The 14,432-nt window shown below is 37.7% G+C and overlaps 1 protein-coding gene across 1 annotated transcript in view; it reads right to left on the minus strand.

Moving 5' to 3' along the window:
• The window catches only part of MAP3K2 (mitogen-activated protein kinase kinase kinase 2), a 25,102-nt gene that overhangs the window by 4,247 nt on the left and 6,423 nt on the right, over window positions 1-14,432 (minus strand). The window contains exons 5-12 of the mRNA XM_009083150.1: window positions 13,895-13,997; window positions 12,821-12,951; window positions 9,699-9,778; window positions 7,735-7,802; window positions 4,732-4,827; window positions 1,985-2,191; window positions 1,118-1,266; window positions 398-529 (exon numbers count right to left, since the gene is read on the minus strand). Of these exons, the coding sequence (XP_009081398.1) occupies window positions 398-529; window positions 1,118-1,266; window positions 1,985-2,191; window positions 4,732-4,827; window positions 7,735-7,802; window positions 9,699-9,778; window positions 12,821-12,951; window positions 13,895-13,997 (966 nt within the window). The remainder of the gene's footprint in view (window positions 1-397; window positions 530-1,117; window positions 1,267-1,984; window positions 2,192-4,731; window positions 4,828-7,734; window positions 7,803-9,698; window positions 9,779-12,820; window positions 12,952-13,894; window positions 13,998-14,432) is intronic.

Consider the following 14,432-nt stretch of genomic DNA (forward strand, 5'->3'; position numbering starts at 1 on the left):
GCACCAAGATTATTTTCCACATGCATTCACTCCCGCCCCTGTCTTAGCTACTTGCCGTTTTCCTGAAATAATTGAAGGGCAGCAAAAAGAAACACGAAAATTTGGGGAGATTCAAGAATTGGCTAATGATAATACTGCCTTACCAAAGACATTGCCAGGCATTTCTTATGCCGAAATCAAACACAAAGAGCTTTCCTACAAAACACTGCAATTCTGAAAACCCAAGCAAGCAACAGAGCAGACAGGCGGCTGTGAGCACTTCTCACTGCCCATCTGTGGTGACTGTTTTGAACTTGGACAATTTTTAGCCTGTGTGTGCACTTCTGCAAAAGCTGTGTGCGGGGCTGCTCTCACACTGCACAGATGATGGCTGAGGTGGCCTGGCCCTTTTGCTTACCCCAGGCATGTACTCCATGAATATTGAGAGTGTTCTTTCTGGTGGGTCTCTCAAGAAGCCATAATACTGAACAATTCTTTCATGCAGCAGATTTTTCAGCAACTGAATCTCACATTCAAGTGCATTTACTTCCTAAGAGGACAAAACAGAGAGAATAAATTGACAATGAAACTTTTGCTCTTTAGAGAGAAATACAGTGAGTAACAGGAGCTAGCCTCGATGAGCAAAGTTTAAAGAAAACAAAAATCAAAAAACCAAACGACAGAAATCCCCTGAAATATAGAAAAAATAAAAATAATCTCAAACTGCCTTCACAGTCAAACACAATATCCTGGAAAACTTGTTTTCAGGAACACTTAAATCAGTACAGCCTTTTCTGTTTATAAATGGATTTTGTTCTAATTCCTGTAAGTCTAAATAATTACCTATTTCAGAGCACACTTCATAATGGATTGTTTAGTTTTAGAGACTGAGTCTGGACCTAATTATGTATGTTCCCTGCATAAGGGTATGTCTGAAAATTAAAAATGGATGTAACACTAAAATCGGGTAAGCAAACTAATGATCTGCGGTACTAACACAACAGGATTCCCAGCAAGGTCACGAAAACACAATACAGTTTAAAATACGCTCCTGTTCAAAGAAAGGAACATCAGTCTAGTGCAGAACACATCACTTCAGCAGAAGCCCTTTAGAAGTTCTCTCTTAGGTAGCACTTACCTTGCTGGTTTCCGGGCTGTCAGGATCAAACTGAACTTGCTTAACAGCCAGTTCTCTTCCAGTATCAGCATCGTAACACAGATACACTCTGCCAAATGCACCTTGACCCAGCAGCTTACCAAGTCTCCAGTTAGTTGGAGCTCGTGGTGCTGAAAATATAAGTATGTTTTGTTTTTCAAATGAGCTTGTTATTCAGCTGATCGAGAAAAACTGGAATACACAGAAAATAATTTTTTAAAAGACTATGTTTTTCAACAACAGAGACTGTGTCCTAAACCTCCCCATACAAGCTACACAGATCAATAAAACTTCCTGCAAGATGGAAAACATGATCTACTTAAATCCCATCACAAAATCATTTTTGGTAGAGACAGACAAAACAACTAGCAACAGCTAATCTCAAAACCAGAAGAAGCAGATGAAACAAACTTAATTTCTTTTTTTAAAATTGAAGCATGATTTAAATGTACCAGCGACTGAAGTCATCACAAAGTGTATTTGCTCCTGAAGTGCTACCACAGATGCAAAACATTACCACTTATGGTCTACAATTGAACAGAAAACTTGACCAACATCTGCAAAAATAAATAGTAACTGCAACCTACAAAACCTTTCTCGGGTCCCCAAGCTGAAATATTGTTACAATGCTTTGTTATCAGAGATGTAAATTCCACGTGAAAATCCAACATAAAGGTTGGCACAGTAAGCAATGGAAATGCTGATGAGCATACAGTCTTGCTGTTTTCCTATCAGGGAGATAAAACCATCATTGAATTGCATGTCTTCTGACGCTGTGCTTACTTTTGACAGGATGTACTTCAAAAGGTAAGAGTTTTACCATGGAGGTCACAAAATGCCCTGACTTACAGCGGCTGGGTGGGCTGATGTCCATGACTGACAAGGTCGGATTGTCTATGTCACTTCCTCTCCTCCTCATTCGGTTATCCTCATACTCTGGGGTGAAGACACTGCTTCCACTACTGGTACTCAGCGAGTGATCGGTGGGACTGAAACTAACTGGTGAACGGAAGCTGTTCCCCTGAGTCCTTCTGGCTCTTGGAAAAGTTTTACGACCTTCAGAGACAAACAGAGAAATCCAATGTTACACCACAAAGAAATACTGCCATGCAATGTGTGGATGCAAATACTCCATGAATTCTACATCATCTAGTTCCAATCTGCCACAGGACACAACAGGACACAATGGTCATGAAATCACTGGTTTTATGTTCCACCTAGAAGAAAACAAACACTCATCACAGATGTATATAAGGATTGGACTGAATCAAAAACTTGTGTTGCAGTGACCAAAACTGGGACCAAACTCTGGAACTGTTCTAAAATGTAATCAACATGCTTCAGAAATGTGGAGGGCTGTAAGAGGAGAAAGGAAAACGCCCTTTGGCTCTGCTTTTATTGCTCTGTTAATGTGTAAATACCAAATTTCTGATAAATAGGAGAATGAGACGCACATTTACAATCCCATAGTGCCCCAGTTGGCATCTTCACTCTGTAAACTAGCAAGAATTGAATGCAGAGAAAAACTGACACATAGAATGAAGAAAAAGACCACAGAAATGTATATAAAAAAATAAAAATCACATGCAATGCACAATTTGGAGGTGGCTACAGCATCAGAATTACAAAAAGGGCACTGATCTTCAAAATGCTAATTGCAACCAGATGACTAATGCAATTTATGTTAATCTATTTAGATAACATAACTATTTTTAGGACAGCATCACTTGAAGAAATTTCATCCTACAGAACTTAGCAATAGCTGAAGGAGTTTCTGATTCATTAGGTATTACACTGGAGGAGGAGCTCCCAGGGGACTAAAGAAAGCAGATAAAAATCTTTGAAATAGTAGACTCAGACTTACACACTAGTCTGGACAATTTAAATTCCAAGAAAGATATGCAAACAAGTTATTAAGCAGTTTCATACACTGCTGAGAAGATAAAAAGGTGATAAAACAGTCATAATTGGTTTGTCACATGCAGCTAATCCAATTTCCCCATTTCAACAGGACATTCCCGTACACCAACTAATGAAGTGTTACACGGAACAACTTACTATGTAGAGCACACCCAAGACAGATTCAGAGCAGTTATCAGTGACTTCTCATCAAAAGGGAAGATAATTTAAGTGGACTTCCACAGCACTTCAGTCCACTTCCACTTTTAACTGATGATGTACATAAGATAGAACATAATACACTGAAATATTGCAGGTGATGTCATGTTAAGCGTGGCTGAAAGTCCATTTGAAGGTAAAAATCAAAATTCCTAATGGTATTGGAAGTTGGAGATGATTCAGAAACCAACAAGATAAAATTCAGTAAGGGAGTGCAATATATATACTTACAGGGAAATCAAATGCCAAAACCACCAAGTGTAAGACAATCATCTGGCTAAAAGTCATGTAGAAAAGGCTACAGGAACCTTAACAGACACAGCCTGAACAGCAGACAGAATGGTGACTAGGGAAATAAAGTGCCATTCTGCAATGTATTAACGTGACTGCTACACACTGAGTTCTGGTTATACCCTACGTTATACATAACGTGGCCATGAGAAAAGCCTCAGCTGGAGCAGAAGAAAACTAAAGAGAAAACAAGTATGTGTGATGTAGTGTTATATATGGGAAGTGACCAATTTTTCACTGTGTTAAAATGGAGTAACTAGTTACTAGTTTCATTTGCAGGCAAAATGGTTTAGAAGATAGAGAAAAGTAAATTATAAGTTAAGCTATCTCAGAAACTGGTAACATAAAGAAAGTGAGTATGTCTTGTGTTGAAGTCAATTTAGAGTTTACTTAAAACTCAGCATGACAGGTCTTTGCCTCTTTCATCATGCCTGAGAGCAAGGGGCTGGACTGAAGCTGCTTTGCAGTCCTTCAACTTGGTATTTCTGTAACATGATTCCATTTTTTGCTCTGCTCATTCCACACTGCAAATGAAGCCATCTGGTCTTGGGAGAAATTTCTTCTTAACACTTCTTAACTAGTGCTTGACACACCCTGAAGTCTGAAAATCCTTCAGCTGCTTCTCTTTCCTTCCTTTAGAAACTGAACATGTTAAATTTATGTCAATGTTGCTACTGTCCAAACCAGTTTTGTGGCCACATTGGCAGGTGCTGCTTTGCATTCCAACAATACAATTCACTAGGTAATTGTTAATTCTTGGTTGAAATCACTGCTCTTCAATTTTATTTACTTTCGATCAAAGAAACCGTTAATAGGAACTTCACTGTATTTGGAATTTCTTAAAGCAAATCAAGAAATGGCAAACTGACATATCTACTTTAGACAGAAAAGGGCCATAAAGGTCAAAAGCTTAAACTGGATGACTTGTGCACAGCCAAAGACAGAGAACATTTCCACAGCTGTGCACATGAATCAAGAATTCTGTAATCCATAACTTTACCAGAGGTAAAGCTGCTCAGCAGCTCTATCCATCATTAGGTGTTTATCAGGTGAGCTTGGGGAAAGAATTTAAGCTTTCAATTTCTTCAATATGTTCATTCATTAAGATTTTACAAACTAAATTTTCTTCTTCACAACTGAAGAAGTGAAAAACAGATTAATAAAAGTGCTGCAGTATTCACACTCACCATCATTGTAGTCCTGCTGATGATATGAAATATGGTACCTTCGGGGGTAAGTCCCCCCCTTTCCAAATTTCTCAAATATTGGGATATCGTACTCTACTAGAAAGCAAAAAGATACATTTCAAAATTTAAAATGTGACAAGAGCATATTAAATATATCACTTCAGTATTACAAATTTAAAACATTGGGGAACATATCAGAGGGTATGCTTCAAGTTGAAGCATAAGAGTAAAAACAGATCATAGAACAAAAGCCACAAATCTAACAACTCACAAGAACTAAAACAACATTCAGTCAAAAGTTCAATAGCTCAAGTGGTTTGCAACCTCCTGCTTAAAAAAAAGGTCAGAGGACTGTAGCATACCTAATTACTCTAGTTTTAAAAATAGTTTCTAGAGGAGAAACTATTCCAAAGAATACATCTTAAATATGTATAAATATGAAAAATTGATGAATGAATCAACAGTCTGAATTACTAAAGCACATTCAATAGGTCCTTTTTTTTAAATTACTGAAGGAGAAAAGTATTCATAAGATAAAGGAAAAAGTCCCTCACACATAAATAATTGGTTAGAAAATAAGTGCATAAGAAGGGAGGAAACAGTCAAGTTTCACAGGAATCTGGGCTAAAACTCATCCAGTTTAATTATGCACTAATTCTCTGTACAGAACAATGAATAGAGGTGACAAAATAATTTTGAGAAACAAAGCCAACACAAGAATTAGAGAAGGTCCTTAAGAGTCTACGTGACTGGATGTTAAAGCAGCAGATGAAATTCAGTAGAGGCTTGTGTAAAGGTTTGTCATAGAGACTTCCAGTAAGGTTCGACTCACTGTATTGGCTAAGCAGCAAATCAAATGCTGTAAATCATTAAGATGCACTGAACAAAGTTTTGGTCTACTCTATTTCAAAGGGTTTAATGAAACTGGAAAAGATTTAGAAGTAGAGAGATGATCAAAGATACAAAATTCCTTCTCCATAAGGAATGTAGGCCTCTGTATACTAGAAAAGCAACCGCTCAAAGGGAGACAAAGTGGTCCAAAAAAAAAAAAAAAACCAAACCAGAAATAATTCAAACCCCCTCCCCCAAAAATCCCAAAGCACATTGCACAACTTCTTGTCACAACATACTGTTGATGCTGAAAAAGTTTATACAAGTTGAAATAGGGACAGGAAAAATTTGCGGAAGGGGAAAAAAAATTCCCTCAAACCACAGAAGCACATCTTGCACTTGCAGAACCCTTGAGCTATGACAGGGAATATGTTCTGAGGGTGGAATACTACACACTCTCCTGTAGAAGCCTGCTAGTGGCTGTGGCAGGAGGAAAGACTAGGCCATATGGACTTTTTTTTCTGCTTTTGTTACACATCGAATCAAGACTATAAATATTGAATATGGAATTAATGATTGCTGTCCATCCCACTGTTTGCATACCATAGCATCTCACAGGAAAAGAAACAACAAACTCACAGAAAAAAATATTGCAAGATCAAATTATCAGAAAAACAACCATAATAAACACAAGTAAATTAGATTAAGATTACACAAAAGCAAACTAATTTTTGATATTTTCAACTTTTCTGGTATTTATCTCTGCCACCTAAATGCTTCTTATGCATAGTTTTAGTTTTGTTTTCATTTGTAAGTGGAGCAATCTCTTAAGTACTCTAGAAACCTTAAAAGAAAAAATTCACCATCACACATTTGGCTGAATAAAGCTTCACAAACAAAATGAAAAGAAGCCTTAGATAGACCAAATAGAACAAAACCCCCTTTGATTTACTGGAAACTAATTCATGTTCAACAGCAAAATTCTGCAGTGAGGCATGACTGTGACAGACACCTCAGAGCACTTTCAAGGGTATCCACTGCACTTTGCAGCCTGAACTCTGCACAGCAACTTGGATTCAAGCCAGAGCATTGTATGAAAAAAACATTAGTGGTGATGATTAATTTATAGGCACAGCACACAATTGTCCTTCATCCTTTCACTTTGCAGTGCTTTCAATCACAGAAGTCATGAGCACTTCAAAGTGATCCTTATTTCACACAGGAGAAAACAAATGCTCCACGTACTACTTTTGGCTGGGATAGAATTAACATTCTTCATAGTGGCTCCTGTGGTGCTGTGCTTTGGATCTGTGAGCAAAATGCTGTTGATAACATAGGGATATCTTAGTTATTGCTGAACCACATTTACACAGAATCAAGGCTTTCTTTGTTTCTCACACTGCCCTGCCAGCTAGTAGAGCAGGCTGGAGGGCACAAGAAGTTGAGAGGGGACACACCTGGGACAGCTGGCCCCGACTGACCCAAGGGATATCCCATACTACCAGAGGTTGTGCTCTGCAATAAAAGCTGGGAGAAAGGAGGAAGGGAGGACATTCAGAGTGATACTGTTTGTTTTCCCAGATAACTGGGAATGTTCAGGTGTGATGGACCTCTGCTTTCCTGGAAATGGCTGAACACCTGACTGCTGATGGGAAGTACTGAATGAATCCCTTGTTTTGTTCTACTTGCATGTGCAGTTTTTGCTTTACCTATTGAACTGTCTTTACCTCAAACCCACGAGTTTTCCTACTGTTACCCTCTGATTCTCTCTCCATCCCACTGCAGGGGAGTGAATGGCTGTGTGGGGCTTATCTGCCCACTGGGGTTAAACCAGAACACCCCAAAATTAAATAAATTAACCACAGTTATACACCAGCTTAGAGATGGACAATACAGTCCAGTTTAAGAAACTGTTGTGTGCCCCTACGCACTCTTCATAGAAGCAGATAGTAATACTATGCACACTAACAGTGCTGTCACACACGATAATCTAGAAGAAAACATTAAGTTTTTATATTTCATGGTATCTTTTACTCTGTGCATTTGGACTGGATTTTGTTGCTTTGCTTTCCTTGTATTAATATCTCTCAATGTAAGCATCCCTTCTAAGCTGTGTTATTTGCAAGTGGAGCAGTTCTGGAAAGCTAGTATGTGCAGTGATTTTTTGCCTACCTGAGAATTCCTGATGATTATCTGGATAGCTCTGTGCTCTTGGCATCCGAGATTTGGGATAGTTGTCCCTGGAAGTGTAAAAACATACAGCATTTAAAAATTGCTGTTAAATCTAGTGCTTAAATGTTTAATCTTACTGTCTTACAGTTCTTTACAACTGATGAAAAGCTACTGCTATACAAATGACTGTGGCATATTACAAATGTGGAATAAATTCTGAAACTCAAGTCTAGTAGGTATCTGTAAAAACTGAAGACCAGTAGCAATGGGAAAGCTTATTGAGCTTAATGTAGTAAGAAAGCAACAGACTCTGTTAATGAGCAATAATATTAGTAAAAACAAGAATTATCACAAGTAAAGCCACCAAAGAACACTGTTATGTTTAACACCTTTATGGCTAAACACAAAGACTGGCAAAATCTGTTATGCAGCCTATAAAACCTCTTGAGGAAATTTAACCAAAGAAATGCAGAACCTTTTAATGAGGAAAGGTATTTCCTCTTCTCTCCATGAAAGCCGTAGGATTAAGAGAGTGATTTTACTGAGTTATAGAATGATGAAGAATTTTTTGGTTCTTATATGATCACATTGTTTCTTACCTACGGTTGGTATGTAACTCCCAGCCACCAAAAGGAATGGATGGGATTGCCAGTCAGAGCAATCGATTACAGTACATTTCCATAAACATACCAAAACAATGTCCTCCTTTTTCTGGTAAGAATTTCTCTAATGGGGAACAGAAGCTAAATGGAGACACAAAACCTACATCTTTGTAGGAAATATTTAAATGAAAAAAAAAAAAAAAAGGAAAACAAACTAAGTAGAGGTGACAAATTAAGTAAATAAAAAAACCAACCAAAAGAAGTTTTGAAGAAGAAATGAGCTGCATTAAGATTGCTTTGTTTCCCTTTCTTGCACTTGCCCCTACCCCACAAAAAAAAAAAAACACCCTAAAAATTTGACAATTTGGTAGAATTTCTATTCTATGGAGCTAGATTAAACACTGTGTGTTGAAAACCTACCACACTATAACCACAAAACACATTTAACATCTATTGTCTTCCTGCTTGTGAAATTGAGACTCATTATTTACCTCAGAAATGTATTTGTTAGACCAAACATTTTTGTGTCCTCAAGTCACATATTCTCAAATGAAATGGTACTATGGAAGACTATAGCTCAGATTACTCGCCACAGGCAGTGATTTCCAACTCTTTACCTTTCTGCCAATTAAATAAAAGTTAATTAACAGTGTTATTTGTATTGCAGTTCCAAATAAACAGGTAGCCAATCCGCACATTCGACCCAAGGTTAATTTCCTGACCCACCATAAGCCAAACAGGACTACGTTCTGCTTGGCTTTGCTGGAGGACAGTGACCCTCTCAAAACACATGAATCTCCTTCCAGATCAACTCCACACCCCCCACAGCAGACACTGCCTCCTGCTAACTGATGGGTTTTAACAAAGAGAAGTAAGCAAGAAGTCTGCCCTGGGAACAAGGGGAGAGGAGTGGACAGTGATGGCAAAGAAAAGGACGGGACTGTCTGCTGAAGTCTTTAAATGATTCTTTCTTGCACTGGGTACCCTCTGTCTCAGCAAAGAGAACGTCACTTCACACGGCAGTGCCTAAGAACTGCCCATTTAATGGTGTATCTCATTGCCAGGAAATATACTCCACACATATGTAAGACCTGGCAACATTTAGTAAATACCTTCAGTAAATTTTTGTAGGATCTGAAGTCTTAATTTTTGCGCTTCAAATGCAAATTACTTTAAAAAAAGAAAGCTACTCTATTTTCTGTGTATTAGTAAGCAAGTAAATTTCAACAAGCTTTTATAAATGTTCTGTAACTTACAGAGGAATTTCTAGAAGAAGTTCTGTCACTGGAGAGTTGTTATAAGTTACAACTGATACATTATGCAATCAAATAAAGACAAATAATGAATGTAAGCAATTTTTACCCATCTAAAGGGCTGTCAAGTGAGGGACAGCTTCCTGAGCCAGAGTTTTCAGGACTGCTCAAAGACAATGGATCCAGCATCTAATAAACAACAGAGGAAGACCAACAAGTTCAATACCTTAAGGCTTCTGCTTTGAAACACCTAATAAAAAACAAATCCAAACCAGATATAATAATTACTAGAGGAAGCACTAGCTGTTGGACTTGAACCTGTATTGCATTTTGCAGCCTTTAAGGATTCCACCAAGTTTCACCATCTTACTAAAATACAGTTAAGATACCTAATCTTCTACGATGCTTTGTACATAACAAGATATACTACATTCTTCCTATATATGCCATTGTCTCTAACTATTATAGCATATCTGCATGAGAGTAGCTTAACACAATAACAGAAATAAGGTTCCAAAAAGATAAAAAGCTGAGATAGTTAAAAAAAGGAAATGTGGATTTTGTAGTCATCACAACAGGAAAAAAACCTCAAATACAACACATAGACTGCAAAGAATACAATTTATATCACTTCTGTTGTGGCTTAATTTTGGCCAACTAGTGTTCCAGAATATAGCTGAACTCAAATACTGAAAAAAGCTTTTAAAAGTTTATTGCTAGTTAGAACTCGGAGCAAGTTATGCAGATTTGCAAATAAAACCAAAGAGGAAGTGAAAGTAGTAAGAGGGAGAATACATAAAATTTATAAACACTCTCCCTTTTCACTCAAACAAAAATCTTGTTTCAAATAAGTAAACTTTCATGTGAAACTGGAGCTCACAAATACAACAGAGAAAGATTCTTTTGTTTTTCTTAAAACACTTCTGATGGCCTAGCAATTGATGCTCATGGGTTGTGTGATATCTGCCATGTGTCACTGTAAGGAACTCATAAAACATCTGATTATCTAGGTCAGATCTTTTACATAATGAAAATAACCATCAACACTTCCCCTGTTTCTCAATTTCTAATCCAGAGGAAAAAAATAGATTAATAATCAAGAGCATCCTCTTGATTAGCAGCTGTTTCTATTGGCTGATATTCAGTTTGTTTATCTCACACTACTACTCTGAAAGTCCTAAGTGTTATGACAAGCAAATATCTCCTCTTTTTTTTTTTTTCTGTAAAACAATCTGAAAAGTTTTATGGATCTTTTTTCCTGACAAAATGGAAAGAGAAGCTAAATTTTGAATTTTGAATTATTGAACTTGACAATTTTACCAGTCTGTTGCTCAGGCAGAGCTGGTGAAAACAGCGGAAAGCTCAACTGTTGTGTTAAAACAAGGTCCTTCCTAAAATGAGGTTTGTTTTGGTATATTATATAACATCAATTCTTTTCTAGGAATTGGACTCCAATCTTTTGCTGTAAATTAAGCAATTACCCCTCTGATTTTTATGGTTTGTGCAGCATCTTAAAAGGTCCTGGGCACATACTTTGCCAAGTACCAATCAAGGACTTAATAAAGAAATCATGCCCAGACAGTGAGTTTGCACTCTGCAAACTCAAACACTTAAATGAACTCTGTACTGGGGAGGACAACATTTTCCACAGGTTCAGCAATTTTATTCCTCTTTTCTCATGCTGAGCAGTGGGTCCTGAAGGGAAAAAGGCCTATCTGCTGTGACATTAAGTACCTCTATAACCTAATGCAGTATGGTGCCAGTGGCAGCCCATGGCCCACTTTTATTCAACCCATCACCTCTTCCACAGAGAACATGTGGGGTCTGCTGTCAGACTGTGAACAGCTGTGCTCTGGCAGATCAGCAGCAGAGCAGAGCAAAGCCCTCCACTCCTAAATTCCCTTCTTGTCTTTGTGGGGCAGGCTGTGATAGATGTGTAGACAGAATGGCTAGCACTGGCCAAAGTGATGTGGCAATTCCGGGGAGAGGGAGCAAACAGAATTTGTGACTTCCCAATGCTCTGAATCAGACATTAAGGCTGCTGAGGTTGAACTAACCTGGCTTCTTACGAAAGTAAATTCATTAACTCAAACCTGTTTACAGCACACACAGCAACGTGTACCAGACAGGTTATGTCTTTATTGAATACTCTGGAGCAAATGGACATCCCAGGCCTCAGATCATCTGTCTCTGACCAGTCAGTGACCAAAAATGGCTTTGCCCAGGCCAAAAGTAATCATTTCACTGAATGAATACAGACTTGGGCTGGATCTGACCATGTGGCTATGACAATGAATAGCACCGTGGTCTGGAAAGTAGGAGATTCAGTCACTATCCTCATCTCAGTTATTAAAATTGTGCAACAAATTGCACAATCCCTTTGCCTCTATTTTTATTCTATCATCTGTCTCTCATTTAGCCAGCTCATGAAAACCATAGCCTCCTGCCATTTGGAAATACAGTGCCAATGTCAACAACAACTTGAAGTGATTTGGGTATGCAGCATTATTTTTCTTTCCTCCTTAAAATACCTCTTCCTCCATTGCCAATTCTGTGAGCCATTACATTCTTGCCTCTTTTCCTGCTGTTTTTAAGGGCAGTTTTATACTCAGAGAGCAGGATTTTTATTCTTGCTAAGCGCTGATATCCTACAATAATAATGCAGGTGAGTAGGAAGAACAAAATAACAAATTTGTGATCCTTACACATTAAAAAAAAAAGGAGGCTTTGGAAAGTATTTCAGAGATTATTTATGCCAGGCCCAGCACCATCCCCTTGCCTCTGCCTCAACACAGTATCAACTGAGCCCAAATAATTCTGACAGATCCAAACTCTTCCTTAAAACCTCCTTTAATTAGCTGGGAAAGTTGTAAAACTGGTCTTGCTCAGAAACCCTTCTCATTAAAATATAGAGGTTTGTGCTTTCTAATGTCGACATCTCTGTTATTATTACATCTATCACTACCTCATTCAACTATCATGGGGGAATTAAAAATATTATCTTTCTCCCCGTAGCAACATATTTAAATATCTGAAGAGACTTACGAAGAAAAAACCAAACAGGTTCTACAAGACTAAATAGCACAACTATTTCAACCTTCTCTCGCTGATCATGTTTTCTAGAGTTATCATCAATCTTTTTGCTGTTCTTTCTAACCATTCCATATGCTTTTTGAAGAGCAGTATTTCATAAATCAACCTAACAAAAACTTTAATAAATCACACACGTACCTGATCCATACTTTCTGGAATGAATTCACCCTCACTGTTGATACTGGTGAAGGACCCATTTCGAGCCACCTGATGCAGCTCATCTGGAATGTATCCTGGGGGAGGTGAACTCCTATCACGAGTGTTAGAACCTTTTGAAAGACAAAGGCCAGTCAGAGTCTCTCCACTAACCCAAAATCCAGGGGCTTTATTCACATGCTGCATAGGCACTGAGCCTGCCTGGATCATTTCTTGCTTTAGGCACTTCCCAAATGCCTGTGCAATACAAGACTGAAGTATAGCAGCTAAAATCTGCAATCCAAGAATTACAAAGGATTTGGAGCAGAGTTGCCTCAATGGCATGAAGAAGAATTTTCATTATACAGGAAGAGAAATATAATTTGCCCACACATCTAGCTGGTCAAAATTCTTCCTTTGAACAAAACCAAAATCCAAACCCTTCCACCCATGTCAATTAATCATTTCCAACCCTTGAGAATTTCAGTTTTTCTATGCAGAATTTTAAATCTGTAGGAACATGAATGCAAATATTCATAATAAATGTGTAACAAGTTAATTAAATTGTCTTGAAAATTATTCATTAAGCTCTCTAACTTCGAAATTTAATTATGAAACTAGAATCACACCAATTTTAATACATGAACAAGCAAAAAGGTTATATCAATGCCAAAATAAGTATCTTAAACAAATGTGCACACATTAAAAAAAAGGGAGTTTTAAATTGAGAGCAAGGACACACACTGCCATATAAACAGATTTTCCAGTAGCTCTTTCCTGTATCTGAAAATAAAGGGGAGTACTAACATCAGTTTTTGAGGTTACCCATTGGCTGCCTCAAATAATTCTACACACATTTATTTGTGATTTTTGGGGGGCTCATTTTCTGTATTATATATATTTAAACCACTTTTGACTCAAAATTCAGAATCCACTCCCCTGAGTGCAAACACTCCAGTAGAGTCATTGATGAGTAAGAGAAATTCAAACAATCTGTGTTGAGAGAAAAATGCTCCCAAAGAGAATACTACACAAGAGAAGTTTACACAATTAAAGCTATTGAAATATGGAGCTCACCTATTATTACAGACAGTCGCCTTTTCCTGTCTGCCACACTGAACACTGCATTATCTACATCTTCCAGTGAGGGCAAAGGTTCCACATTATTTACACTGGGTGACTGAAAATGCATAAACATAACCTGCAGTTATTACTTTATACTCCTGACAAGGAAAATGCTTTGCAAACTCTATAGGCTTTGTGCAGCACATTCCTTTTTTCAAGCAGTCAAAAAGCAGCTTGTCAATTTACATTGCAATTCATCTATTTTAGTGGCTCATTCTTACTCTTGAAAAATAATTTTCAGTATGTACTAGTATACAAATCCTGTGAATATCAATGCCATGATTTCTTATATAATGCCAAAATAGCTCAGTATTTAATCTATAGTCCACTATTGTCTGCTGCAACAAACACTGAACTTTCCACGAAGGAGTGCCACCAGCATATGACTTACACAACAGTTTCAGGTAAGTACAGTTACTTAAATTTTATGTGCCTTTATGTACCACATTATCATCCCCTGCTAACAAACACTTTTCTACCACTGTAGGGA

Source organism: Acanthisitta chloris, unplaced genomic scaffold, assembly GCF_000695815.1.
Source record: "Acanthisitta chloris isolate BGI_N310 unplaced genomic scaffold, ASM69581v1 scaffold36119, whole genome shotgun sequence".
Classification (NCBI taxonomy): Eukaryota; Metazoa; Chordata; class Aves; order Passeriformes; family Acanthisittidae; genus Acanthisitta; species Acanthisitta chloris.